General features: G+C 43.9%; 1 protein-coding gene across 6 annotated transcripts in view; it reads left to right on the top strand.

Annotated features, from left to right (window-relative positions):
• Positions 1-27,751, top strand: part of SNX13 (sorting nexin 13) — a 587,891-nt gene that overhangs the window by 64,663 nt on the left and 495,477 nt on the right. For all 6 annotated transcript variants that reach the window (XM_069211703.1, XM_069211707.1, XM_069211702.1 and 3 more), the window contains exon 3: positions 22,941-23,034. In XM_069211703.1, coding sequence (XP_069067804.1) covers positions 23,032-23,034 — 3 coding nt within the window. In that variant the 5' untranslated portion in view covers positions 22,941-23,031. The remainder of the gene's footprint in view (positions 1-22,940; positions 23,035-27,751) is intronic.

A 27,751-nucleotide genomic window follows, 5' to 3' on the forward strand; every position in this document is an offset into this window, starting at 1 on the left:
TAATCTGCCATGGCAGCGCTGCCCTGGGTATTACGACTCACGTGTCCGCCAGATTTTGCATGACAATTCCATTGCCATACAAAGGCTGGCAGAGATGGGACCCCCATGGGCAGCCCCGTCATATTTTACTGCCTGAATTACAAAAAAAAGCGCAACGGGTACTGTCCCATCCGACGTAACGTCAATGTTGTGGGAAGTTTCCCGCTGAGCCGGGCAGAATTGCTGTTTCTGCCTGCTGGCCCAGCAGGAAACTCCTAACGGGGCCAGCAGGTGTAAAACCAAACTGGCGGTTTTCCGACACAACAAGTTTGGCGGGCGGCCTCAGTCTCGAGTCCTTTAAAAAAAAATACAAATTCAATTTTAAAAAGCGCAAGGAAAGACATAGGGGGCAGAGTAGCATGGTGTAGCTAGGTAGTTATAGTTAGGACCTAGTTTTCATAGGAAGTGGGTTTTTTGTTTTCCTCATAACTTTGGCGCTGCTTTACAATGTTTTCAAAACTAATATAGCAATCAGTTCAGCTGCTGTCTTGGAAGTTAGGGGGTGATGTGTCAAGAGGGGGCCGAGATAGATAGATCCGCAGATTTTTCAGAGAAAAACAAAAAAAAGTGTTATCCAGCCCTTTTATTTTATTTTGCCCTTGGATGTACCAGGTCCCGGGGCCACTGGGGCTTAAAAACGAAGGGGGGCGCACGGGGTCTCCCTCCTAGAGCTTGTATTAGCCCCGGGGACCACCTCCTCTCCATGGTAAAACACTAACTTGTAATGGGAGAGGCCTGTACGGCCTCCTCCACAGCCCTGCGGACCACCACCTCCCGGAACAAAACACTAAATTGTAATGGGGGAGGCACGTGCGGCCTCCCCTACAGCCCTGGGGACTGCCACCTCTTCGGGGCTAAATATGAAATTAAAGGGGAGGCCTGCGTGCCTCTCCCGCATACCCAACTCCCTGGGGCAATTTATTCCAATTAAGGGTGGGACGGGGGCTCGTGCCCTCCCCCTTCCTAGCAGCCCCGGGGATTGCCACCTCCCCGGGGCTGAAATAAAATAATGAAGTGGGTCCTTCGCAGACCCCCTGGGACCACCATCTCCCTGGGGCTAAAGTAGGGAGACCGCCATACATGGCCCTGGGGACCACCACCCCACAGGGCTGGCTCCTATGTCCTGGGGTGCCCACTTTCAGGACATAGCTGTTTGCTCTGACTTGGCAGGAGCTTTGATAGCACTCTGCTTCCAGATGGTGAGAGCTGTCAAAGTGCTGTCACCCGCTGGAAGCAGAGTTTCATCTTTCCCTGCCTGCAAAGATAGGGGCAGGGAAAGAGATGAAACTATTTCTCTTGCATACAGGGAGCTGCATGTTTAGGCCCCGGGGCCTCAAATTGGCCCAGATAGGGGGCAGTGCGACTCCCTCCTCCATTTCTTTATGGCTGGGCCCAGACAATGGGGTCCCCGGGGCCAAAATCGGCCTGTTGAGTATGCAAATTTGTGGTTCACCTGGAAGCTGCACCCACTTGACCCTGCACTGTACACCGTTAGTAGTATGCAGAGGTCTTCCCGCCCTTTGCCAGGATGTTGTACAGCTTACCAAGAGGCCCCTCCAGAGCATTTCCTGCCGATTTGGTGGCGCATTCTTGATGCCGAGGAATATGAGGACTTCTCCACAAAAAAGGAGGCACTTACGTCATGTAGCTAAGAGGATAGACTATTGTTTGGTGGAGATCTACGCCTTTGTAGTCTTCTTGAGCTCTCTATAGGAGGAGTCATGTTATCACAGATTTCTAGAGAAAGACACAACAGGAAAAATCAATTTTTCAAAACACACACAATGCCACTGGTGACATTTCATTGTGCTACGTTACACAACAGCTAGAATACATACTGGCCATTTACCCATAGAGGCAGAAAGAACTTCACTTGGGGGTATACTATGTGCCAAGTGTGGACTCTTGTTGGATAAAAGGGCAGGTGAGGTTCCTTTGGTGCCAAGTCACTCACACAGCTACTGGCACACCCACACAGACACTCACACACCCACTCACAGTTTCACTCAGAGACACACACTCACTCACCAACCCACTGAGACATACATGCACCCACTCACAGACCCACACTCACAGACCTACTCACAGAGATACTCTCATACCCACATAGACCCACTCGCAACCTGACAGAGACACTGTCATACCCACTCACAACCAGAGGCACACACTCACACCGATTCTCACATGGATTCTCATACCCATTGAGACGAACCCTGTGACCAACCCATGCCGCGCATGCCGTGCGTGTTGCGGGGTTGGGGGGGATTATAAGGAGTTGGCCGAACCACGTTCTACGGTGGTGGTTGGATTAATATATAGTAATTAAAATTACCTTATGTTAAAAAAATCAAAACAATAGAAATTCAGGGAAAAAAAACAAATGTTACAGGGACGTTCTAGTTAGTTAATAGAATTAAAACAACCATATAAATTCACTTAAAAGCAAAGATTACAGGGACGTTATAGTTAGGTTCAGAATTTACTCACCCAAAACCTTACAAATTCAGCAGTTCTAGTTAGTTATTTCAAGTAACTATAACTCTCCCCCTAAGGTGACTATAACTCGCGCCCTTGCATGCACTGCTGCAATACCCCAGATATTACAGCACTCACAACAACTTTTAAAATGCCAATAAAAATAACAAAGAAACATTAACAGTCAAATTATTTAAGAGAAAAGTGTGTTTGTATACATTTATACTCTAGTACTGGTGTTGGTATGACAGAGGTTATGTGGGAAAGTTCTAGACTGGCGTTACATATGTAATGTTCTCAACCACTTAACATTTTTCAGAATGTTCCCAAAACATACATGATCTGGACTCCTGGGGTTTTTAGGAAGCCACTTGTATAACAGTGTCAGTTGCCTTTTAAGAAGTGGGTTTCCTTCACCCTGAGACTGCATTTTGAAAGAGAGGAACGGAAGGTGGTCTCCACCTTCTCTTTTGCTTATCTCCTGTACCTCAAGCTTGGTGCTCTACCCTTGTTGTGCGCGCTCCTAGCCGGTTATGTGCTTCTCCTCCCAGCTTGTCTTAAAGACCATATTGCAGCACCACAGATTTATGGTTTGTCCCTGAGAATCCTTACACAAGAGAATATTGGTCAATATTCAAACCATTGTATGTTAAACAAGCATTTGCAATGCAATGGGCCTTGTATTTGCTTGAGTTCGAGCTATTAGCGTTGTAAACTCCTAACCGGACTTTTCTTGCCACATAAACTGAAAATTTAAAGTAAAACAGTTTCATATAACCCAACGGCCACCATGAGCGTGAAGGAGACACACAAAAGGAAACAGAAGTTTGCTTGCAGTCAAACCTATTGGCAAAAGTGCAATTATCCATCTAACCGGCAAAGGTGCAGTTATCCGTCTTACAGGGTTGATGTCATGCAAAACAATTGACTACTGCCCAGCGAGATCATGCTGCGTAGGAAATTAAAAGAAACAGTAGTCCAGAAGGCATGGGGAAAACACGGAGCCTCGTATGTTTTCAGTAGTTTAGTCCTCCTCAAGAGCACCAGTAAACATCGGAAAAGACATAACGTATGCATGTCTTTCACTAATGAAATCAAGCAAATTTTAAAAGGCAAACCCATAAACCAACCAAACTGATGGGTGTGACATAGGAGTGGTTAAAAACCCAGAGAGAGAGTACAACAGGAGCCAGAGTGCTTGCACGCTCGACCCTCAAAAAAAAAAAGGTAATGCGCAACACAAAATGCAGATGTTCAGCTACGTGCTATTTAAACATGTCTTCAGTGGAAGCCTTTAAAAGTGCTAGTGAAATACATCCATAAAAAAAAAGTGCTGTCCATCAAGAACAGACATTGATTTCTAGCTTGAAGTCTGCTTTACATTCAGCCTCTGCTTTTGCAGTTGTACAACACTATCTGTCTCGAACATATTTGTCTTCACTTTGGTATTATATTTAGATGTTGTGGGCTCTTTGAGACGAGTGCCGTTGCACATAAAGCAGCACAATTTACACCAATCTTTTGTTTGTGTTGTAATGGTACTGCGGTGCTTCCTCCTGTTTTCCTCCATGGCCTCGACAGTGGCCTACATTTTTTTCTGCATTATCTAAACTGTAGCGGTAAAAGCAACTAAGGAACCAATTACACTTCCAGTACCTCTAAATGTCTCCCTGGGAATCTGTTTCTAGGGCGTTTTTGCCTTAATGTGGACATTTGTAGGCCTTAAACACCACAGTGCATACCGCTTGGATGCACAATACAGCAGCAAATGGACTAATCTTTTTTCTCTTTTTAAGTCATCTGCATTATGTGATTGAAAACAGGAACAAATAGTTGCACAAACAGTTGATTTGCCAGGCCTCTTATGGGTGCAATTTTTTTTAAGTGTTGCTGTTTATCTGATTAAATGGCATTGTAATACCTGTTTTTCAAGCCTTTTGCTTGTAGCTATTTGAACTTAAATTTAACTTTCTTTTTGATTGGGAAAATTTATTAATCTCAGTGTTTTTTGCCCTGTGGCAGAAACGTTGTGATAATTTTTTGGTAGTTCAAAATGCAACCACCTGATTCCAGACCTTCGTGGAAGAGTTCCCGTTCCCAGCCTAATCCCTCTTCAAGCATGCTGTTCCCAGTGCCATGGCTCTCTTGTAATCCTCAACCCAGCATCGCTTTCATCTCCACTGTAAACCATTGACTTCGATTTCTGCGTGTCTGCTACACCCCTCCTACTACACTACCCAGTGCAGCTATCTATCTTGTATAGCGCAAATCGTTTTGGTAGTTGGGTTTTACCCATATTTGTCAAATGCGTACTTACTTTAAAAGGTTGTCATGATGGATATTTCTAACTGCAGATTCCTCACCTTAGAGTACTCCAGAGGTACTAGAGGAGATCTGGAAAGCTTTTCTGAGCAATGCTCCTGTGCACCGCTCCTAAGCGACTCTGGTTGACTCCATACCACCTCGGAAGTGACGGAGTAGAGCTCCTTATAATTGCCACCCCTGCACACCATTGTCAGTTACTTTATTTACATGCCTTCTGTTGCAGATTAGGAACTCCATTCCTAATTTCATCAGCCTTCCGACAACGCCTCATTAAGAAAATCTTATGTGTATTGAACGATGTCCACTCCTGTGACTACAGGGTTCAAACCATGTCACAACTGTAGAAAACAGATGTTGGTCACTGTCCACACTTGGTGTGTTTGTGGTGTTTTGGCTTTGGCCGTTGCTTGAAATTGTGTATATCATCCCAATAACCAAACTGCAGTGACAGATCTCAGTGGTAGGCAAGCTGAAGAGAAAATTAATTTTCCTATTGCTTTGAACCCTCCTACACTCCCTATCCATGGAAGTCGTGGAAAATTAATTTGGGTATGATTTCCTCACTAAACATCCTACTTCCAAGAGTAGGATGTTTAGGGAGAGGGAGGAGGCAGTACTTTCTCCCAGCAGATGGGTTCTTCATATCGTTCAGTATGGTTATGTCCTACCCTTTATTTCTGCTGTTCCAAATCTTCCTCCTGCATCAGAGCAAATCTCCAGAGAAGCACTACCTGGTGTCTTTCTGGAGGTGTGAGTTTTACTCTTCAAAGGAGCTAGCAGGAGAGTTACAAATTATGAAATAGAGGAGGGTTGCTGCTTTCGCTATTTCCTTGTACCAAGAGAGATATGGTGACTTTGCCTATCTTAGACCTTCATGCTCTAATGCTTTCCTGTGGAAGAACACATTTAAATGCTCAAGTTGGGCCAAATTCTCGCTGCCCTGGACCAGAGTGACTGGATTGTGTCCTTGTACCTGCAGGTAGCGTATTTTTATTTACCCCTCCAGCTGCCCCACAGGCATTACCTGCGGTTCAAGGTAGGCCCTGGAACATTTTGAGTTTGCCGTGCTCCCCTTTAGCCGTACCAGTGCTCCTTGGGTGTTCATGAAAGTGATGGTGGTGGTTGATGCCCTCTTCTGAGGTCAGGGATATCTCTTTTCCTGTACCTTGATGGCTGGATGTTGAAACCAGGCTCACAACAATCATAGCCCACATCCAGATGACAGTGAACCTCCTCACTTCCTCTTATCATTGTGTTTCACACTCAAAGAGCCAAAGTCACGTCTAACTCCATAGAGGCTTACCTTCATTGGATCTGAGCTGGATACGGTGCAGTGATGGCCCTTCCACCATTGCGATGAGTCAGAGACATTCAGGCGACGATCTCAATTTTTGAGCCTCAGTCCTGCAGCTGTTAAAAGCAGCTTTGAGGGTTCTTGTTCTTTTGGCTTCCTACATCTTTCTTGTCGTCTGCGCTGGGTGGTATAGGAGGACTTCACAGAACGGGGGGGGAGGCAGAATGGTGAGGATTCTTCAGTTGAGGGATCTTCAGTTACGTGAACAGTTAAAAAGGTTAAAAAATTGTTATGACACCTACTCACTTTGAATTGAATGACATCAGATAGGTTTCCTTCGTGCGATACGAAATAGAAGTTCAGATTAGGGAGGAGGCTGTATATGATGTGACATCGCTGATCGTACATAAGCGCCACCCTGGCGAACTGACGTCAGTTCTTTCCTTTCCGCTCCAGCCAATGCACAGATACAGAGAAAAGCTACCCTCAGTTGATTTTTGACTGGATTTTCGACTTTTTGGCAAAGTTTTTTATTTTTATTTTTCTGGTGCATCGAGGATGTTCAAGAAGACCGGCTTCAAGCCCTGCAACTCCTGTCACTGCAGGATGTTGGTGATAGATCTGCAACTGATGTGCTTGTGGTTTTTGGAGCGCAACCACGACCCAGTTGTGCTCCGACTGCCAGGCCATGAACCCAAAGGCTTTGAGGGAGCAGTCCCTGAAGCTGCTTGCGGTCTGACGTCTGGCGTCCAACAGGATCAAGTACTGTGAACTGCACCCCAAACTTTTTTCAACTGTCAAAACTGAAAAAAAACCAATTAGCAGAGTACTACAGACATCTTCCCTGAATTCATTCCAAGACCTGTAATGCTTAATAAGTTATGTATTTTTGCACATTTGTATACCCTCTGTTTATTATGGGTGCTGCTGCATCTATTCATTGCCAAGGAACTGCTGAGTCAAATGGGATCTACCCAGAGATTGTCACAATGCTTGCTTAGGGACCTCTCCGATGTCACCTATAATTACACCATACCCTAGCACTAGCGTTCCACATGCACTACACAGCCCACCTTACACAACACATGGTATCAGCTCAAGACTGCAGTGGGCTCCAAAACATCAGCCAGGTCATGCTACGTTCGTTCATCGATACCACATGCAGTAGGCACATACATCCTTTACTTGTCCCAAGAGGTAGCCCCTTAAAAAACAAAATGCCTTCTCCACCTATATCTATGTAGGATTTGGGCCAAGGTACAACCCAACGAAGTACAACCCTAAAGAGTAATAGTGAATCTGACCCAATACGAGACCAATCCCACAGCACTGTGCCTTCTCACCAAGCCTAGCTATTTCCAAACTGAGCTAGATAGGATACATAGGAAGGACACCATTAGGTAGGATACTGTTTTGCCCCAAGACTTTCCAGAGTGGAGATTCTTTGAGGTAGCAAAACCACCAAACCAATGCATGAACCCGTCCGCTTCCACTTTCATCTGTGATCCCAGGCTGTCCCTTAGCTTATCTGGGGCTGTCTTCTTTAACAGCAAATGGACCCCAGACATGGAGTTGCGGTGTACGGCCATCCACCTTGATGATACGAAGGGAAATAAGTCTTGTAGAGGAGGGTTGAATAACAGCATAGATGCCCCGTGTCAGGAAATGTACAATACTGAGAGATATATGTGGTTAAAAGGGAAGGGGCAACCCCTAATTGTACAGAAATGTATACTGTATTCCTTGTGCTTCAAAGGTAAAGGAACAATTCCACTGAGAACAGATGTAAACTGTGGCACAATCTTGCACATTCCGGAGATCCAATGGGGCACCTCCAGGCTGATGGATACTTACTGGCAATATGACAAGTTTGCCTACACTCAGCTCGTCTCCAGATGGCATGGCCTCTCCTCCCTTATCAGCATACGCACTCCGACCCTGGTCATTCCCGGAAAGAATCTGTCAGAGCTGTACCGACACCGGCTGAAGAAGACAACTCTATTGCATCAGGCTTGAGAAAAGAGAACTGCTGATTAATAGGCTGGGCTCAGTACAAGGACATTCTGGAATAATTCATACTGTTCTGTCATGCACAGATATCTGCGGGAGGGTCCATACCTTCTACACCGTGCAGACAAAAGTGAACGCCCCCTGGTTGCAGATAACCAGATGAGAAATGCCAAAGATGATGAACAGCACTGAGCTCGGCCTTAATTTAATGAAGGAAGAACTGAGAGCCACCCACCTCTTGGTGATGCTACATCAATATGTGTTGGACTTTGTTAGAAATGGGGTCTTTGGTTGACAGTCAGGTTACCCCCTGTCTAAGAAAGGACCCTCACTCTAGTCAGGGTAAGTCACACACACAATTCAAATTATCCTGTGCCCACCCTCTGGTAGCTTGGCACTGAGCAGTCAGGCTTAGCTTGGAAGGCAAAGTGTAAAGTATTTGTGCAATAAATCATGCAATAACACAGTATAGCACCACAAAAATCCACCACACAGTGGTTAGAAAAATATATAATATTTATCTGGTTAAATGCAGGTCAAAACAATTAAGATTCAATAAGTACACATTGAAATGTTGCTTGGAAAATGATAGAAAGAGTCTTTAGTTCTTAAAAAGCAACACATGTCTCTTTCAAGCACAAAGTACCTGGTTTGCGTTCAAATTCTCCACAAGGGACCGCAGAGGAGGAGTTGCATGGAAAACTGGGAGGTGTCCGTCGATTTTTCCGGCGCACACAGACGATGCGTCGTTGACTTTTTAACGCAGGGCAGGCTTTGTATCTATTTCCAGCACGGGGATTGGGATCCTCTTTGGGTTGCGGGGTTTTCGGACACCCCGGGGGCGATGCATTGAAATCCTGGGCATGCAGGACGAAGTCACAGGGGCTGCGTCGATCTGGTGGGCATTGCATGGAAATTTCTGCTGCACGGCAGGCTCTGCGTCGATCCCTCTCAGGAAGTCTGGCTGCGTCGTTCTGGCTCAGCTTTGCATCGATCCAATGGGCTGTGCGTTGAATTTCCGGTTGCAACTCTGGCGCTGTGTCGTTTTCCTCTTCGGGAAGCCCGGGATCCGGTTTGGCATGTAGTGATTTTCTCACTGCGAGGCAGGCTGTGCGTCGTTTCTTTCGCCGCACAAGGAGTTCTTTTGCAGAGATGAAGTCTTTTTGGTCCTGAGACTTCAGGGAACAAGAGGCAAGCTCTGTCCAAGCCCTTGGAGCGCACTTCTCAGCAGAGCCAGAGGACAGCAAGGCAGCAGGGAAACAGCAGGGCAGCAGTCCTTTGCAGAAAAGCAGCCAGGTGAGTCCTTTGAGCAGCCAAGCAGTTCCTCTTGGCATGTTGCAGGTTCTGGTTCAGGTTTTCTTCTCCAGTGGTATCTTGTCCAGAAGTGTCTGAGTTGGTAGGGTCAGAGACCCTGCTTAAATACCAAAATGTGCCTTTGAAGTGGGGGAGACTTCAAAGAGTGGCTTAGAAGTGCACAAGGTTCCTTTCAGTTCCATCCTGTCTGCCAGGGTCCCAGTAGGGGTGTGGCAGTCCTTTGTGTGAGACCAGGCTACTGTCCTTTAACATGTAAGTGTCAGGCCCTCCACCCTCCCACCCCAGGAAGACCCATTCAATATGCAGATGTATGCAAGTGTGGCTGAGCCTCCTGTGTTTGGGGTTGTCTGAGTGAATGCACAAGGGAGCTGTCAACTAAACCTAACCATACGTGGATTGTAAGGCACAAAAGGATTTAAGTGCAAAGAAATGCTCACTTTCTAAAGGTGGCATTTCCAAAATAGTAATATTAAATCCAACTTCACCTGTAAGCAGGATTTTGTATTAACATTCTGGCCATATTAAATATGACCTTGTTACTCCTTTAAGATCATAATCTACCACTCAAACAGTATATGAGGGTAGCCCTAATGTTAGCCTATGAAAGGAGCAGGCCTCACAGCAGTGTAAAAAGAATTTAGGAGTTTTACACTGCCAGGACATATAAACTACACAGGTACATGTCCTGTCTTTTACCTAAATAGCACCCTGCCCTAGGGGTTACCTTGGGCCCACCTTAGGGGTGACTTATATGTAGAAAAGGGGGAGTTTAAGGCTTGGAAAGTACTTATAAATGCCAAGTCGGCATGGCAGTGAAACAGCACACACAGGCCTTGCAATTGCAGACCTGAGGCATGGATAAGAGGTTACTTATGTGGGTGGCACAATCAGTGCTGCAGGCCCACTGGTTAGCAGTGGTAAAGTGCGCAGAGTCCTAAAACCAGCAAAAACAGTGCCCAAAAAGTGGAGGTGGCAGGCAAAAAGTTAGGGGTGACCACCCTAAGGCCCTGTGGTCTAACAGACTTAATTACTGCTGTGGGTGGCGGGCTGTGCACCAGGATTGGTGCATCCTGGTGCAGGTTTATACCTGGTAATGACATGGATATTGGTATTCTTACTCTTACCATCTAAGCATTATGCAGTTTACAAAAAGACATGCATGAGGAGGGAGGTGCCCATGAGCAGGACTGGTTCACGAACTGGTTCTCCTGGCTTCCCCGGTGACTGACCGGTCGGTGCACATTATTGTTGCCTGTTTTCATAGTATTATTGTTTTTGTGTGGTTTCCTGCAAGTGGATAGAATGCAAGTAGCTAGGGAAATAGTAATAGTCAAAGAACAACAAGCCCCCAAAAATGGGACTGCCATGAAGTATGAGTTAGATAGTGTAGTTGAAAATTCAACGGGCGGGGAATGGTAATATTAGAAAAATTGATGCCGATGCACACAATGATACATTCATTTATAAGAATGAAATCGCATCACCATTATTGAATTCACCCATCATGAATTCTCCATCAACCCCAACACAGAAGTACGTGGCCAGGCAGGCTCTGAAACCTAGGCCTACGGTTACAGATTTACAGGTCACAGTTTGGGTGGTACATAGCCGGCAGACAAACGTGTGAACAGGCATCTCAGATCAATCCCACAGATAGTTGGAGTGACACCACAATTGTCCGAGGAGTTTGGCCCCAATAAGACACACGTGGTTAGAGGGGTGCGCGCATTCCCAAAACACCATAAAGTCAGGTGCCACATGAAGTTAGGAACAGTTATCCAATCAAAACACAGCAATACTCCGTGATCACGTGCCTCTCAGGCTGGCCATCTGGACACATTACCTACTGGCCTTCATTGTGTTGAAGCAAGGCCCACCTGCATTTGTTATCAGGACCTTATTTATGACTCCAGGACAACGGGCCACATTCCTTACCAAAAAAGGAGCACTGAAACTGTTTTATGGTGCTCAGAGAAAAGTATAAAACAGTGCTCAGATCAGTTGTACTTTGGGACAGTCCTCAGACCCCGTTCCTGTAACTGTTTTCCCGGCTGTAGTGTTTTATTAAACTAACTGTTCCTGTTTTGCCAAATGCCTCTCTTTTTTTTTTTTTCTCTCATTTTACCTCTGTTTTTGAGGTAAATTGACATTCAAGCAATATTGGTATGCATTGTTAAATGGTGTATTAAAGAATATGGAGGTGGTTTGTTTTCATGATCATCGGACCATTTGAATAGTTAACAACAGGGGTAAAAATATGACGAGGAGAAACTTTTTAGAAATGAATCTTATTTTCTGAATAATAACACTTTAGTAACTTCACATTTTCTGTATATAATCAACAACCATTAGACTAAACCTATTTAGTTTATATTTATTCTGTGTACTACAATTGATACCATTTTATGACAATTTCACATCAATTTTAAAAAAACATATAAAAAATGAATGATAGTAGTATTGAAGTAGAACGACTGCTTCTAAATATCATGCAACATGCTTTTTTCATGTGATCATTCCGAATGCTCTCATGCAGTGTTATTTGTGTGCAGCCCAGTGCATTTGACCATTTACTGATGTATGTGTGCTCTCTAGCACAAATATGTGCACTCGCAGATAGGCACTTTCATTTTTATTTTACATGTTGCTGTTTGATCACTGCCATTTGTTTTTAAACTTAAGTATTCTTAACTCTTTCGATGGTTATATGTGCTGAGAATATTTAAAAATTGATAATTTATCTGGAAGAGGTGGATAAGTATGACAGAAGTTGATCTGCGGAAGGTATCTAATGACTTATAAAATAAGTATTGTTCTATTACTATACCAGCTTTTTCGCCAAAAATAAGAGCATTGGAAACTTCTCCACCAAATGTGACGCATTCTCAAGTACTGGAGGTTTTGACAATGGCAGTCCCCTATTTAACTTTGAACTGGGTATTTGAAAAGCATTTGATGAGGGCTTTAATCAAAACTTCTCTTCCATGAAACATAATGACAGAAGTGATGGGCCTCAACTCGGTTTTTTCTATTCAGTTTAGTTCCTGAACACAAAGTATTCCAGTGCAATACATTTGGAAATAAACAATACATTTCATTACATTTGTGATCAAAATATTTTATATGGGAAAGGCTCCATGATTCTATGATCAGGTCGCGCACCCATAATGCCTATCTGGTGGCCTATTTTCTTTTAGTTGGCCACACAGATGATTATTTTGAGTGGATATTTCTAGAAACAAGTAAGCCAAGCATGGGTGGTGGCTTCACTGGCAAGAGCTTAAAATGAGAGATCACCGATTAATATGAAACCTACACTCTCTATGAGCGTAAGTGACCTTATTGAATGACATTATTTTGAGTCTGAGTCTGGATGTGTAACTGATCTCAAAGGTATCAGTAAATATATTTGGTGCCCATACAGCATCTCCTCCCCTTGCCCTGCTATCTTGTGAGACCTGGTCATCTTCTCTCAACTTGGCATTTTCCTATTCCAAAGTCTTCTTTAGAAGCCCTCTTAGTTTTCTGATGTCTCATCAGCCCTTCTGGCCGGCCTCTCCATTGTGGACCATCTTGCAGCCTCGGAGTAATAAACAAGTAATAATATTTGACACAGGAAGTTATTATTTGGTATGGTACCAGTTCTTTGCCCTTGGATTTGTCATGGAGCCGGCCTAGTTATATTTTAACGGACAGCTCTAGGTGCACTAAGAGTGTGTGTATCGTTGGTTGCATATTGTAGTGAAGATATAGGCTTGGGTGCACGACTTGTAGTTGTTATCTTTTACTTTCAACTGCTTTCCTTTGACATTGGTATAGTACTAGCCAGTATGTAATCAAGTTGGCATGGTTTTACTTAATTGCAGATATGGCATATGGTGGTGTTTAAAAAGTACTTGCTGATCCCCATGCCCTACGTCCAGGAAGCTGTATGGTTCCTACTCTTTGTATCAGATTCTTTGTGGCAGGCAGGTGGAGTGGAAGTTAAAGGTCAGGTGTAGATGGATGAGGAAAGTCATGGTTTATGATTCCTCTTTCTCTGGACAGAGGATCAGTTAGAAAAACCTTACAGGGGAAGTGCCTGTGAAGGTGGCATACACAAAATAAAATGTAGATGGGGTAGGAGTAAATAGTTGGAAGATTCCCACCTCAGGATTTCAAGTGACATCCCAGGCTTCACTTTGAACCTCCTGGTGAGAAGCAGCTCTGCTATTAATACCTTCCCATCAATGACTCTCTTCGTGATATGTGGCATTACTAGGAAGACATTTGCATGAATAGTGGATTTTTGAAAACTAGTTCAGAGCAGTGAAAACAAATTTCGTTTGCTCCATTTCTTTGTTTTACAAAGACAGAAGACCATCCCGGATTCTGAAGTTGTTCTCGGGGAGGTCCGCCCCCTATGCTAAATTGTCATCATGTTAGGCTGTCTGAAGACCGAATATAATAATCCGCAGGTGTTCAAAAACAAGGATGCCCGCAAAAGAGCCCTTATGACGCCTATTCCCCCTTTGCATAGATCAGAGTAAAGTATTGTTTTTATAGAGTACTTATTACTGCACTTCTGCCACTGTAATTAAAACACATGTCGCTATTATTCAACCTCCCAAGGATGGGCCCTGCTGGGATTCAAATTTATGACTTGCAGATTTCCACGCAAGCATTCAGCTCGTAGAACCATCTTGCAGATACTTGCAGGAATTAATTTTTAAGCCATACTGTTTTATGAATTACTGCATCATTATTCATCTAATAAAACAAAACGGAGTGAACTAAGAATCGGTTTGGAGAATTCTTAAGCATTTCCCAAACGCGTTGACCTGGCGTCTTCCTACCGTACAAACGTGAGCAATGTGGTAGTTTGAACAACAGTGATTACAAGCGTTGCAGACGTGACCGAAAAAGGGATATGAAGAAACATGCTGCTGTATATTTTGAAGCATGTGCGAATTTGGAAACTTATTAATTGAAATAAGTACTTTGAACCAAAATTATATGTAGACGCCAATTGCACTTTCACCCGCCCTCCATGTTACCGTCCTTACCATGTGAGGCTAGATTGCCCCTTGCAACAGGCTACTTTTAAGCCTGTGTATTTCTTTTATTTTTATAAGAAAATAACATTATGTTTGTGAACAAATGGCTCGAGCCTCTTCCACTTCCTCCTGCTTCTTCCAGTCTCCTTTGACGTCTGGGACTGGTAAGAATTATATTTATTTAAATGTGTGTATTTACCCGTAGGATGCTTTTCGGTTTAGCGAGCAATAATTTTGCTGTGGGATGGGTCACACTGCTCCCTATCTATATGCTCAGCTGAGACGGGGAGCCTCCACTGCGGTAGTGCTGTAGCCCCAGCATGTCCCATTCAGAGCAGGGGCGAATGGTCATTCTCTTTGTGTGTTGCAGAACGCAAGTTGCTGACAAAGGCAAGCACCAGGGTTGGAAGTCTTCTGTTACTTTTCAGATCTTGTGAGATGAAATCTTCTTGCTTTAGAAACTACCCAGAAAAAGGAAATCACCTAGGATCTAGGATCGAGAAAGCAGTATCTATTGCCCTTAATGAACTTGCCACAAAGAAACAATTCTTGTATTGTGCAAATGAGATTGACCTGGACACTGTTACAAAAGGCTAATATATCCAGGATGCACAATTGCAAGAGATGACCTCTCACCTTAGAGAAGTCCTAGGATCTGAAACGGTCTCTCAGCCATCAGAAGAGACTTTTTATGCCGTATAGGAGTCCCCGAAAACCGAACGTGTCCTTTCATGATATTTTAGAAAACATTTTATTGAGAGAATAGTGAAAGAAAGATATATCCTCTGCAAGATTTTAATGAACCTTTTCCTCTGGTTCCAAAAGGTAACACAATTCTTATGTGGCATCTGTCTCCTCCCTGGTGTCGGAAGATTACTTGTTGTCTGACCGGTGTGATTAAAAAAAAGTTGAAAGTACTCTGAAAAAGGCTTACATGGCTGAACACTTTACAATTAAAACCTGGCCATATGCCTCTAATGTGGCTCAGACGCTGTTAAAAGACTTTCATCTCTGTTTGATTTTCTACAAGAAGGTGAAGATCCTACACAAATCTTGACACACGTTGAAGTGTAGCAACGTCTTTATCTGATAAGACTTTTGAATTCTTGTGCTCTTCGGCCTCCTCTGCAGATGCTTCTATAGCAGCTAGAAGGCTGTTATGGTTGAAATGATTGAAACTGGATGCAGGTCCCAGGGCACTGATACATCATCTTTCCGTTTTCACTCAGAAGTTATTTTGCCCAGAGCTAAATGAGCTGATTCAGCAGACAGCAGGAGAGAAAAAGATCCTGCAGTCCCTTATAAAAGCCTTTCTCTAAAGGCGAATGGACCAGAATGCTCAACAAGCCGTAGTCTTTCTGGGGCGGTGCCTGTTGCGGGGAGTGGGGGGCTGGCCTTGCATACAGATGAGGAATCCAGCAACCCCAGTTCCTGCCTCCAAAAGCATGACTATGGAAGAGAGAAGATAGGAGAAATAATCTCAAGGTTGTACAACAAGTGCAGTTGACAAGAGAAAAACATATGGGTAAGAGATGGGTATTCTGTTGAACTAAAAGAAAGTCCAGCTTTATTTTTTCCCCGAAAACTCTGTTCCAGGAAATCCAGTAGCAAGGGAACTTTTGCTTCCGGGGATGTAAGATTTACTGAGGAAAGGAGCAGCTATCAAATTTCTCTATGCCCCAAAACATCTGGGAACTTATTCCATGACCTTCCTAGTACTAAACATAGAATGGAACTTTCCATGCAGTATCGGACCTTAAATTTGAGAAGTAATTTCTCCAATACATCCCTTTTAAAATGACCACCATTCAGACTGTAGTGTTGTTGATCTGAGAAGGTTATTTCCAGGAAACGCTAGACCGACAAGATATGTCAAATAACCTCTGTTTCAGATGGACAACACTACAGTCTGAATGGCGGTCATTGTAAAAGGAATGTATTGGAGAAATGGTTTGGTAAGCACAAAATTCTCATTTCTTTTTAAAAGCATCCCCAATACGTCCAACTTAACCCTTGTGAACCGATCACCTGTGTCAGCTACTGTTCCCTTTTCAAACAGAGGTTATTTGACATATGCTCAGTTATTCTTTTGTGAACCAATAGATTGCATCCCAGCAGATTTCGTAGCACAACATCTGCGGATAAGGACCCCCTTGTTAGCATATGGATTGATGCACAACTAACTCCCTAGCATAATGGCCCCACCACCCACATCAGTTTATGGGCTTTGCTAAGCTTACTAGTCGTCCTTAGGAGGTGGCACCAGTTGTAGCTTTTTCCGTTTCCCATCCATTGCTACTCTACCAAGTGGATGATGCTGCATGGAATATTCCTTAGAATGATAGACAATTAGTTAAAATAGCCGGTGTTAGAGGTTAAGCAAGGAAAACTCCTCTCTCCTGGTGGAGTACCTAGCAACCTGTGCTGAACCTGCTCTTTCTTGGACCTGTACCCATGTACAAATAAAGGATGTATAGTTTATACTGTCCAAAAGGTTGCTGTCTACAAAGGACTTGTCATCTGTAGGATCAAGGGCTCCTTAGCCCCACTCTGTTCTATATAGCTTCAAGACCAAGTCAAAACACACTTCTTTGTCATTTTGTACAGCACAGGTACAAAACTGAAATGGGCGACAGCCTTGCCATTTAGCATATTGCCTGTTCTGGTTCCTGTGTAAGCAGGCCTGTCAGCAGGCACTAACCACCTTGCTGCCATGAGCTGATCCCCCTGGACACCATTGATATGAAGCGTCTACATGTTTTATGCAGGAAGCTGGCCTGGTGTATGGCGGGTACCTGTGGTACTAGCACCTTATACCAGGTCCAGGTATTCCCTATTCGTGAAGTGTAGGTAGCGTCTAGAAGCCAGGCTATCTAGAAGTAGCTGTGGATGAGCAGCCAAGGCCTATGTAGGAGACATGCAAGGCTCATGCAATACCACTGTAGTCACACAGCACTTACACACATGAAAGAAAACACCCAGTGTTATGAAAATAAAGGCTCCTTATTACAATAATACAGTATTAAAACACTGGTTAGGCAATTCTCCAATAGGAGGTAAGTAAACACACTATATATGTACAGTACCAATCAGAAACTGGCATAAAAAGCAATAGAAAACAATGAAAAGCAATAGGCAATACTGAAGGCTTTTGGTGTAGTTAATAAGTGGAATGTCGGGTCCCTACCCAAGGAAGTGGAGTCGATAGAGGAGAGCTGGGGGAACTAGGAAACCCCAAAGGTAAGTACCAGAGTGCCCCGCAGTGACCAGGAGAAAAGAGGTAAGTTACTGGATTTTTCACAACCCACCAAAAGGACTTCAGTGAAGGATATTGCAAGACCCAGACAAGACTGCAGGAAACCAGAGGTGGATCCTGGAAAAGGAAGTCCTGGAAAAGAAGGAGACCAAGTCCAGTTCACGTTGGAGTGTTTGGTCGTGGCAGAAGCCACTACCCACCCATCTGTGAATGCAGGAGTTGGTCAACGGTGAGACAAAGATCGTCAGCAGTGCAGCACTGGAGCTGATGATGAGTTCCTGGGTGATGCAGTCGACGTCCCATGCTGGATGAAGAATTGCAGTCAGTCTGTGGTGTGGAAAGACCACCAACAAGCCTTGGCAAAGGCAAATGTCGCAGTATGAGAAAAGTGGAGCTGCCGGGGACCAGCAAGGTCCAGGGGGACTCAACCCACAGAGCGGAGTCCCGGGTGACCCTCTGCAGTGCAGAGAGTCTGAAGAAGAAGAGGCAGCCCCCACAAAAGACGCAAGGAGCCCAGGAGTCCCAGAGAGGCCCACGCAGCACACCTGAAGAAAGCTCCTTCTTTACATGAGAAGCACGCAGAGGGCTGTGCGTCACAGGGAAGAGTGCTGGGGGCTGGGGCTACACGGATTCTGAAGATCCCTTTGGGGAGATGCCAACAAGCCTTGGTAGCTGCAAGAGACGCGGTGCACCGGGGTACTGTCCTGTGCTGGAAGGCTAGGGCCTACCTTCTCCAAAGATGGACAGCTGGCAGAGAACACCAAGGGGACCACTCCAGACCACCACCCGTGATGCAGGATCCATGCAGCTCATGATGAGGAGATCCACTCAGCCAGTAGTTGTTGCTGTTGGTGCCTGCAGATGCAGGGGAGTGACTCCTTCACTCCAAGGGAGATTCCTTCTTGCTTCCTGGTGCTGACTAAAACTTGGCATCCTCAGAGGATGCACAGCCGGGGAAATGTTGCAGTTGCTGGAAGGAGCTAGAGAAACAATGTTGCAGAGCAGAGTTGTCGCTGTAGCTGCAGATTGTAGGTTTCTGTGGGGGCCAGTTGCGGTTTCAGTGGCCAGAAGTTGAAGTAAATGGTGCAGAGGAGTCCTGCTGGAGTCCTGAACGTCGAATCTGAGGACCCACCCAAGAGGGAGACCCTAAATAGCTCAGGTAGGGGGATTGGTCATCTAGCAGGGTGACCACCTATCAGGAGGGGAGCTGTGACGTCACCTGCCTGACCTGGCCACTCAGTTGCTCCTAGAGTCCTCTTCCCACCTTAGATTCAAGATATCAGAATCAAGTGACCTTCTGGAGGAGCTCTGGGCACCACTCTTGGGTGGTGGTGGACAGGGGAGTGGTTACTCCCCTTTCCATTGTCCAGTTTCGCGCCAGAGCAGGGTTTGGAGGCCCCTGAACTGGTGCAGACTGGTTTATGCAAGGAGGGCCCCAAATGTGTGCCCTTCAAAGCATACCAGATACTTTAGGAGGCTACCCCTCCCAAGCTTTGTGACTCCTAATTCCAAAAGGAGAGCATGTTGCCTCTCTCTCCCAAAGGAAATCCTTTCTTCTGTCTTCCTGGGCTTGAGCTGCTCAAGCAGCATGAAGGCAGAGACCTGTCTGAGGGGTGGCAGCAACATGGGCTGCCCAGAAAACCACAGAAAGCTGGTAGGAGCAATGATGGGGGTCCTCTAAGGAGCCCCAGAGTGCATGGAATCATACATCCAATACTAACAACTGTATTGGGGTATGATTCCGACATGTTTGATACCAAACATGCCCAGGTTTGGAGTTACCATTATGTAGCTGGACATAGGTAGTGACCTGTGTCCAGTAGACGCTTACAATGGCGTCTCCACACTCACAAAGTCCAGGAAAATGGAGCTAGAGTATGAGGGAGCATTTCTGCTAATACAGGGGTGCCCTCACACATGGGTACCTGCACCCTGCCCTATGGGTTAGGAGGACCTACCAGAGGGGTGACTGACTGTAATAGCAGGCCTGCAGACACATTTTACATGGGCTTCCATGGGTGGCATAATACATGCTGTAGCCCATGGGAAACCCCTTATGCCCCAATGCCCTGGTTACCTGGGTATCATATACTAGGGACTTATAAGGGGGCACCAGTATGCCAAATGTCTGGTGTGTGTGGTCCTAGCAACCTAATTTAAACTGAGAGAGCACAGTCACTGGTGTCTGGTTAGCAGGATCCCAGTGAACACAGTCAAAACACACTGACATCAGGCAAAAAGTGGGGGTAACTAAGCTAAAAAGAGGCTACTTTCCTACAATTTAATTATGTCTTTACACCCTTTCCCTTACCCTGTAATCTAAGGCCTGGGGAGACTTCTGCCAAGCTATGAAAACCATTAAGTGCCTCCTGGCTCCCACTTCAGGTGGCAGAGGCCTGCAGCACAGGCCCTATTTGCCGCTGCCATGAGATGTATATCAGGTAATGATAAATCCCATGAGACATTACAGGGATAATTAGTAGAACCCCAAGCTTGTTTTCTAGTATTCTTGAGTTTGGAATAACACATTATAGAAGGCTAGAAAACATGGAATCCATTTTAAAGGTTTATTTTAAAATCGAAATCTTAATCTAATGCAACAATGTGAATTGCAACCACAATAAAGACAAATAAAATGGAAGCAGCAGCGTTTACTAAAAGCATGAATAAGAAGAACCATTCCAACATGACTGCAGTTACGTTTGTAGCAATTCTACCACCATTCAGCTATTTCTCAGCACTTAGCTAATTCTAGCTCACCAGAAAATAATACTTATTTTAAGTTTCAGATGGTTCACACCTTCATACCTGTTTGAACAGTAGGGCTTATGTTCAATATTATGGCAAGGCCTGCTAATCCTGTGATTTGTGGCCAGCTGCACTGATTAGTGAGTGAAGAGGCGAAGACTAAGTGCCTCCCCAGTAGCCTTCAATTAAAATCAGTGATTTGATTCTGCAAAGCCTGTCCCTCTGTTGCCTGGCATGAATGTCTCCTCTCTAACCCCTTACTTTTTGTGTTTGGCTCTTATAACCTTATTTCACTGTTGTTAAAATGCAATTGACAGAGTGGTTGGATACCTTACACTTATTTTCACTCTGCGAAATTAGTTCTTTTGAGCAACAACAATGAGACGTATAATTACCAACCGTTTAGAAACATCTGAGAAATCAATACCAAATAATGTGAAATTAAACAGTCAGCATTTGGACAAAATACTGCAAATATATTAGAGCAAACTTGATTATCATGACCAGAACATAATATAAACTAAGCGTGCATTCTGTTAATCTCTTGATTTCTTGATTAGCACATGTAAACCAGGAAAGAAAATAACTAGAATAAAATAAGACATAATATTCATAACACCTATCCCTTCCGACTAAAAGGTGACATTGGCCCAATAGCAGCTGATCTCAACTCCAACCTGAAGCATGGAGAAAGAGAATAACCAGGTTAGATTTCCTAACCGCCACCCCTCGCCCTCAAAGTCTGTGCACTTTAAATGGGAGAATCAATACTGCTGTGTCCCATAGCAAAAAGCACAAGGTTCCCTGCAGCTCTTGGCTAGGTACCACCAGTGGCAAGTATCAGCAGGCAGGAGGCCAGTAGTGGGTCAGAGGCAATAAAGGTCACCTTCCTTGTGTCCTCCCCCAGCTTTTAAAGGTTGTTGTGGTTTCCCACATTTGCCTCCGGTTACACAGAACCAAATTTTCACAGGCCAGTGCCTGCCTAAGCAAAAGGAGAAACCCTTCCCTCAATGCGCACCATTACAGGATGATCTCCTCTGTTGCCTTCAGGTCCGCTCCTATCCATGTCGCTCTCATACAGTGCATGGATTTTTACATTTACTTCAAGTTTTAGCATTTATGATAGAGACCTGAAAAGACACTGTAGTTTTACAAATATAAGTTATCTGCTCAAAACTGTAGCTATGCAGACTCTTCTCAATGTTTTGTCAATGTAATTCCCGTAGTCCTTCAGCACTTGTTTTCCCTGGTCAGTCTATTAGTAAACAGTGTGGGGCGCAGTTGTAGCTGTTGTTTTGTGCATGCAAGTGGGTGCTTGCCTACTTAGAACTGTACCAAAGGCACTAAAAGCCTGGTTCAGATCCTGGCGGAGGGGACTACTCTGTCACAAACATGACGGATATCCCATACGCCGTATTATGATCCTGTATTATCTGTGACGATACAGAGGACGGGATATCCATCACGTTTGTGACAGAGTAATCCCGCCACCAGGATCTAAATCAGGTCCTAAGTTATATCACTTTAGTTAACATTTGCCAGTTGGAAAATGCTCTGTTTCTGACCTATTAAACTATTTAGTATTCGCACCATACCAAGGCTGACGTTTGGCTCAGCAGAGCAGTAGTTAATACTTTTCATTGACATCCTCAGAGCTGATGTTTTATTTTATAGGTTCTGTTAAGGGGGATGAGCAGCCAGTTGGACCATAAGAAGGGTACAGAAATAGTTTCAGAATAGAATGACGGAAATGGAAAAAGGTTCACTTCTCCTCCAGCATATTTCATTGTGCTGCTCTTTGAACAGAATGTTGCTGTACTGTCTCTTCCTTCCTATTCATGCTTTGCTTGGCAGGGTGCAGACTCAGAGTGAAGGTCAGACTCAGAATAAACTGAGTATTGATAGAAACGTCTGACCATGAGAGCGAGGAGGCAAGGGCCATGGGGGCATGAAGGAGGTCCATTTGCATTCTATTGGTGTGTCACAAATATTAGTGACATCTTACTGTATTGGGAAAACATTGAAGGATAGGTCCCCTAAATTAAGGAGAGATCTTGAAAAGGCTATTTTTGATGCATGTTCATGCAAGATTAGTTTATGCAAGTATTAATAACATACATCTATGTGTTTTAAATCCTGCTAAAAGCTTTTTATTTACTCAGCCAACCAAGAAACCTGATAATGCTTGATCGCTTGCCTTTGATACTTTTGACTTATACCAGCAGCAGCTTACATTTCTATTTGTAACATGTATTTTCAGTCATAAGGAGATACTATTTTCATTTGGCAGTGCTTCAATTTTTACTGCAGCTCTTTTCACCATTGTTGAATTGCATTTTTTACAGTTTCAAAAGTTTGTTTGGCTTCATTTTCTCTCAATGTCGGTGTACTTACCTAGAATGCAATGTTCTCCTCAAAATTAATAAATCTAATTTATTTCCAGGGAATGCTTCCTCAGAGGGGGCAACAAAAAGCTCCTGAACACTACGCCACATAAGGCCTGCTAGGCCTGGAGGAAGACCAACACCCTCCAAATGGTAAGGAAAATGTTTCATTTCTATTTCATGCTATAATTCATATCTGTTAAAATTAGAATAGCAGTTTATGCTCAACATCATGTAGGCCGTCTGAAAAATTAACCTACAAAACAAATACTTTTGAGGAACTCTAGGTCAAACGATCTAATTCAGCAAACTTCTCCATAGCGTGCTAAACATAATTTCATATCCAGATGTCAGTTGATCACATTTTCAAGGTAACGTCTGGAACAAAACATCCCCTTTGAGACTTCGAACTGTTTTTTTCTATGGTGCTCTGGTAAAATAGCATCCCCTTCTAACTAGTTAGAATTCTTCATTGACACCTTAAAAAACAAGGGAGCCACCTTTTGGAGAAGTCATCACCCAGTTAAAAAGTGGTGTTGCAGGCATTATAAATTGGTCCAGTGCAAGTATGCTGTGATAAATATTGATCTATTGTTAACTGAAAATGTAGTCACACTAATGTGGCATTCAAGTTCACAGCCTCTCCCTTGCTCTTTCCCCCTTTCCTTGTGTGGATCTCACTATGCTCATGTGCTTCTCCTATGCTTCCACTTCCCTCTCCCGTGGTGTGCTATCTAGTGGCCTCCCCCTACTTATGGCCTCTCTCCTGGTAGAGATTTCCTTCTCACATACCCTGGCCCGATCGCCAAGCAGTGTAATCTCCCACTGATATTTCTCACCCTCTCATCTCTGCTCTGTTTGCATCTGACCCTTGTAGCTTTTTCAAGTCTGACCCTCCCAACTCCGTGCCTCATCTTCTTCCTCCATGCTTTCTCTTCCTTGCCACACTTGCGGGTCTTTTCAAACTCCACACCCCTGCCCCCTCCTTTTCAGTCTTTTTTGCAAGAATCTGATTCTGGCCATGCTAAAATCAGAACTCCTCAGTTAACTAGGAGACACTGTACACTGTGCAAATGTAGGAAGTTTCAAAAAGGGAACTGGGGTTATGTCATAATTATCACTCTTGATGTATACTTTTTTGTGCTTTGGACCCCAATGAAAATCAGACTGGAATCATAAATATTTTGGAGGGGGTCTTAAACAAATATGCAGCTCGTCAGACTTGAGCCACAAGGCATTTCGGAGTGTTAGTAATCAGATCTCCAAATTTTCCAAGCAAAACAAATTCATTTTTGAGATGGCATTGGACACCATGCCTACACCTACACACACAAAGTGAGTAAAAAAACAGACACAGTCCACATTTTTAAGATAGCAAAATGTATCAATTTTGCTTAGAAGTGGAGGTTCAAACCATCAAACCATGCTGATATTGAATCAAATATTTTCGTAAAGTAATGTCTGCTTGTCTTTCATTTTTAGGTTTTACCTAGAGGGGTGTGGAATTTAATAAAATATCTACTTGCCCATGGGACGGGTTGCTTCTTATATTTACTTGTCCTGTAAAAAAAACTCTACTTGTCCCTTTGGTTCCATGTAGTGCAGCAACAAATTATGGCAGCAATCTGATTGTGTAAGAGCTCTGATAATAGCCTCTCTGATTATGCCAGTTCTAATACTATACTAGGGCTTGAATACTAGCAAGTTCCAGCCCTACTATAGCTATTTCCTTATTTTGTCACAGCTCTACATACTAGGTGGGGCTGAAGGAATCAGTAAGCAGTAGTTCCAGGGCTGGAATGCCTTTGAGTCTGTGCAAACCTACTAGCTTGCAATTTTTAAGGATTTCCACCAGCTCTTCTCCAATCTTTCCCATACTGAGAAAGGTTGGACATTTACTTCTGAAAAGAGCAAAAGTTCTTCCAGGGTTGGGAAAAAAGTGGTTAGAGGGAAAGTGAGCTTGTAAACACTCAAAAGATTTTTGCATGAGCAAATTTCTACACGTGCATAATTTCCCCTTGCTAAAATACAGTTCACAAATAATTTCTAGTAGTAGGACTTCCTGGTCTACTTCTGTAAAATTGTGTTTCATGAAAGCCACTAATTCAAAGACATATACTATGGGTGCACTTTTGTGACTTTCTTTAAGGATTGGGCCCCTAAGTAGATCTGGTGTTAACCAAGACATTTTGTTTTTATTACAATCCTGTTTCTCTCTTTATCTATCAGCTGGCCTTACTGTGAGTGATAGCATTCTGCTCTTTCAGAAGGAGCATAATGACACACAAAGTAGTTTTGTTCAGTGCCAGGAACTACTGTGGCAATGTGTGCTTTTTGAGACCAAAAAACTTGTTTTGCTTTTTGCCAGTGTTTGAAACAATGGTGAGGGTTAGGCAGTTCCCACAACAATAAAGTGTTACAAAAGGAATGGTCAAACAAGACACGCATTGACAAAACCAAAAGACTGAGAACCAATTTTGGATCATTTGGTCTTGTCAGTGCTTGTTTATTTTCATGTTTTCCATAATCATGTTGAAAATGGTAAGAGTGATTTTCCATTACTATTATTTTTTGGAAATACTAGCATGCATCAACACATTTTACTAAATGATGCTTCAAAGAAATAGTACCTAAGATTTCACAGTAATTTTTAGCAAAACGTATTTTTCCTATTTGCATTTTTTTATGAATAGTTTTTTTTGAAAACAAAGCATCATCTCTCTTGCTTACAAGTTGTGCAAACATTTTCTATCTAATCAAAGAGCATTCTGAAAGCATTGAACATAGGCTCATGGTTACACTTTTTTCTTTTTACTAGAGCCACTGTCAGTAGTGCAGTGTGACCTTACAACATTTATTTAGAGCGCTCACCCTAATAATAAAAGCTTTGTTTTAATGAACCAGAAATACAAGTTTGAACAGCATTAAAATACAGACACTAATATTACTTCAAACAAGGGTTTGTGCTGCGGGGGGGGGGGACATAATAAACATGAAAACTTGTTGTCCTTGACCCCAGACAATATTTCCTGGGCGTCAGGCTACAGGAATTCCATGCCCATGCACCTACCACACCCATGCGCTGTCAGCAAAAGCTGTTGTGAATACATAAAGGCTTAAAACAGGCTCAGAGACCCCACCCCTTTACTATTATTCACACTCACCATTGGTTGCCTCCCACGTCACTCTCATTTCCTTGCTTCTCATTGATTACGGCCTCCTCCTGCTTCTAATTTCTGTTCTTCCACTTCGGCTGTCCGGTCGTCCATGGAGCCTGGATGAAGTACAGTTTCCTGTCTCTGCAGCCAGTACCCTTTTACTGGCCACTGGTGGTAGGGGTACTTTTTCTATTCTAAACCTAGCACTTCTATATAGTGCTTGAGTTTGCAAGACCTCGCTACCACCTCTCTCGTCCTCATTGTTATCCCTGTCTCTCCCATAGTACAAACTCGACCCAAAGGTATTGGAGTGCTGCATTGTTCTTTTTTATCCACTCACCTTGCCGCCATTGTTTACCACCCTCCTCCCACTTGTTGCTTTTCTCTTCGTTATTTCATTTGCAGATGGTTAATATAGCGCACACTGGACCCCAAAGGTATTGGAACGCTTTGCACAAGCAATATTTACTTTACACAAGGACACATTCATTTTTATTTTTAGGGAAGGGGATTTTAAGTGATTTGCTCCAAATCTCTGGATGTTGATTTGATGCGGAGACTCAAACTTGGTTGTCCACTACTGCAGGCGCATTTTTGACCATAACGCCACATCGCCTTCAAAAGATATTAACAAAGCCAAATAGCTTGCACAGAGTTATGTGGCTTTATTAATGTTTTTTAAAGATGTTGCACGGCAGCTCGGGCTGCTGTGCAATATGATTTAAAGTAAACCAAAAGCACTATGACATGGTCATTGCTGGCCACACCGTAGCACCTTGTTTTTAGTTACTTTCAGTCATGTTGCACAACATCTCGCGCTGCTGCACAACATCTTTAAATAAACATTGACATTACCAATTGGTCTCACCTAGGCGAAACCTATTGGTTTTGCCCATGCTTGTTATATGACTGCAACCCTATATAGCACCCGTGACTTTTACCCTTTATGCTGTTTGCCCTTTTTGCCTCTATCTCTTGAAGCGTCTTCTCCTTGAAAAAAGGGGAAGAAAGGGGAGGATGATGCAGTCTTCTTCCTTTGCTACCACCCTTCTTCTGTCTTTGCAGCAGCTCACATGCTGAATCTTCTTCAGGGCTCTCCTACCTTGTGGACTCCTCCCACTTGTGGACTTTCCCTGCTTTGCTGCCTCCTTCTCATTCTGCTGCCTCTTCCTCCTCTTCTTTTAGGACTGCCTCCCTTTACACCCTTCTCCCCTTTTGTAGCCCCTCCTGTTTTGCTTCTTTTGCAGTCTCCTTGGCTGCACTTTTATTGCTGCCTCCTGTCCCACATTTGTAGCTTTCCCATTCTGCCCCCTCTTCCCAGCCCCTCTTTAGGCCTCTTTCTTCTAACCCGTGCAGCTACATCCTGCAAGCGGCCTCCACTGCCTCTTCTCACCTCTTCTTACTCCCTTGCTGCCTCATTCTTTCTCACTTGTGACCTTCATTTCCCACTAGGCTGCATCCTCCCCCTTTTTGCTTCCTCCTTCTCACCACATAAGCAAAATCCTTCCCCAGGCTATTCTCCATTTTCACTCTTGCTGTCTTCTCCTCCCCTGCTGGCCTCCTTCTCCTACCCTTGCAGTCTCCTCTTCTTCCCTCATGCACCCTGCTCATCCCCCCACTTCTGTCACTGTCATCTTCCTCTCCTTGCAGTCTCCTCCTCTTTCTCACTTGTAGCATCCTCTTATCCAATACAGACCTCCTGCTTTTCCCTC

Source organism: Pleurodeles waltl, chromosome 10, assembly GCF_031143425.1.
Source record: "Pleurodeles waltl isolate 20211129_DDA chromosome 10, aPleWal1.hap1.20221129, whole genome shotgun sequence".
Taxonomy (NCBI): Eukaryota; Metazoa; Chordata; class Amphibia; order Caudata; family Salamandridae; genus Pleurodeles; species Pleurodeles waltl.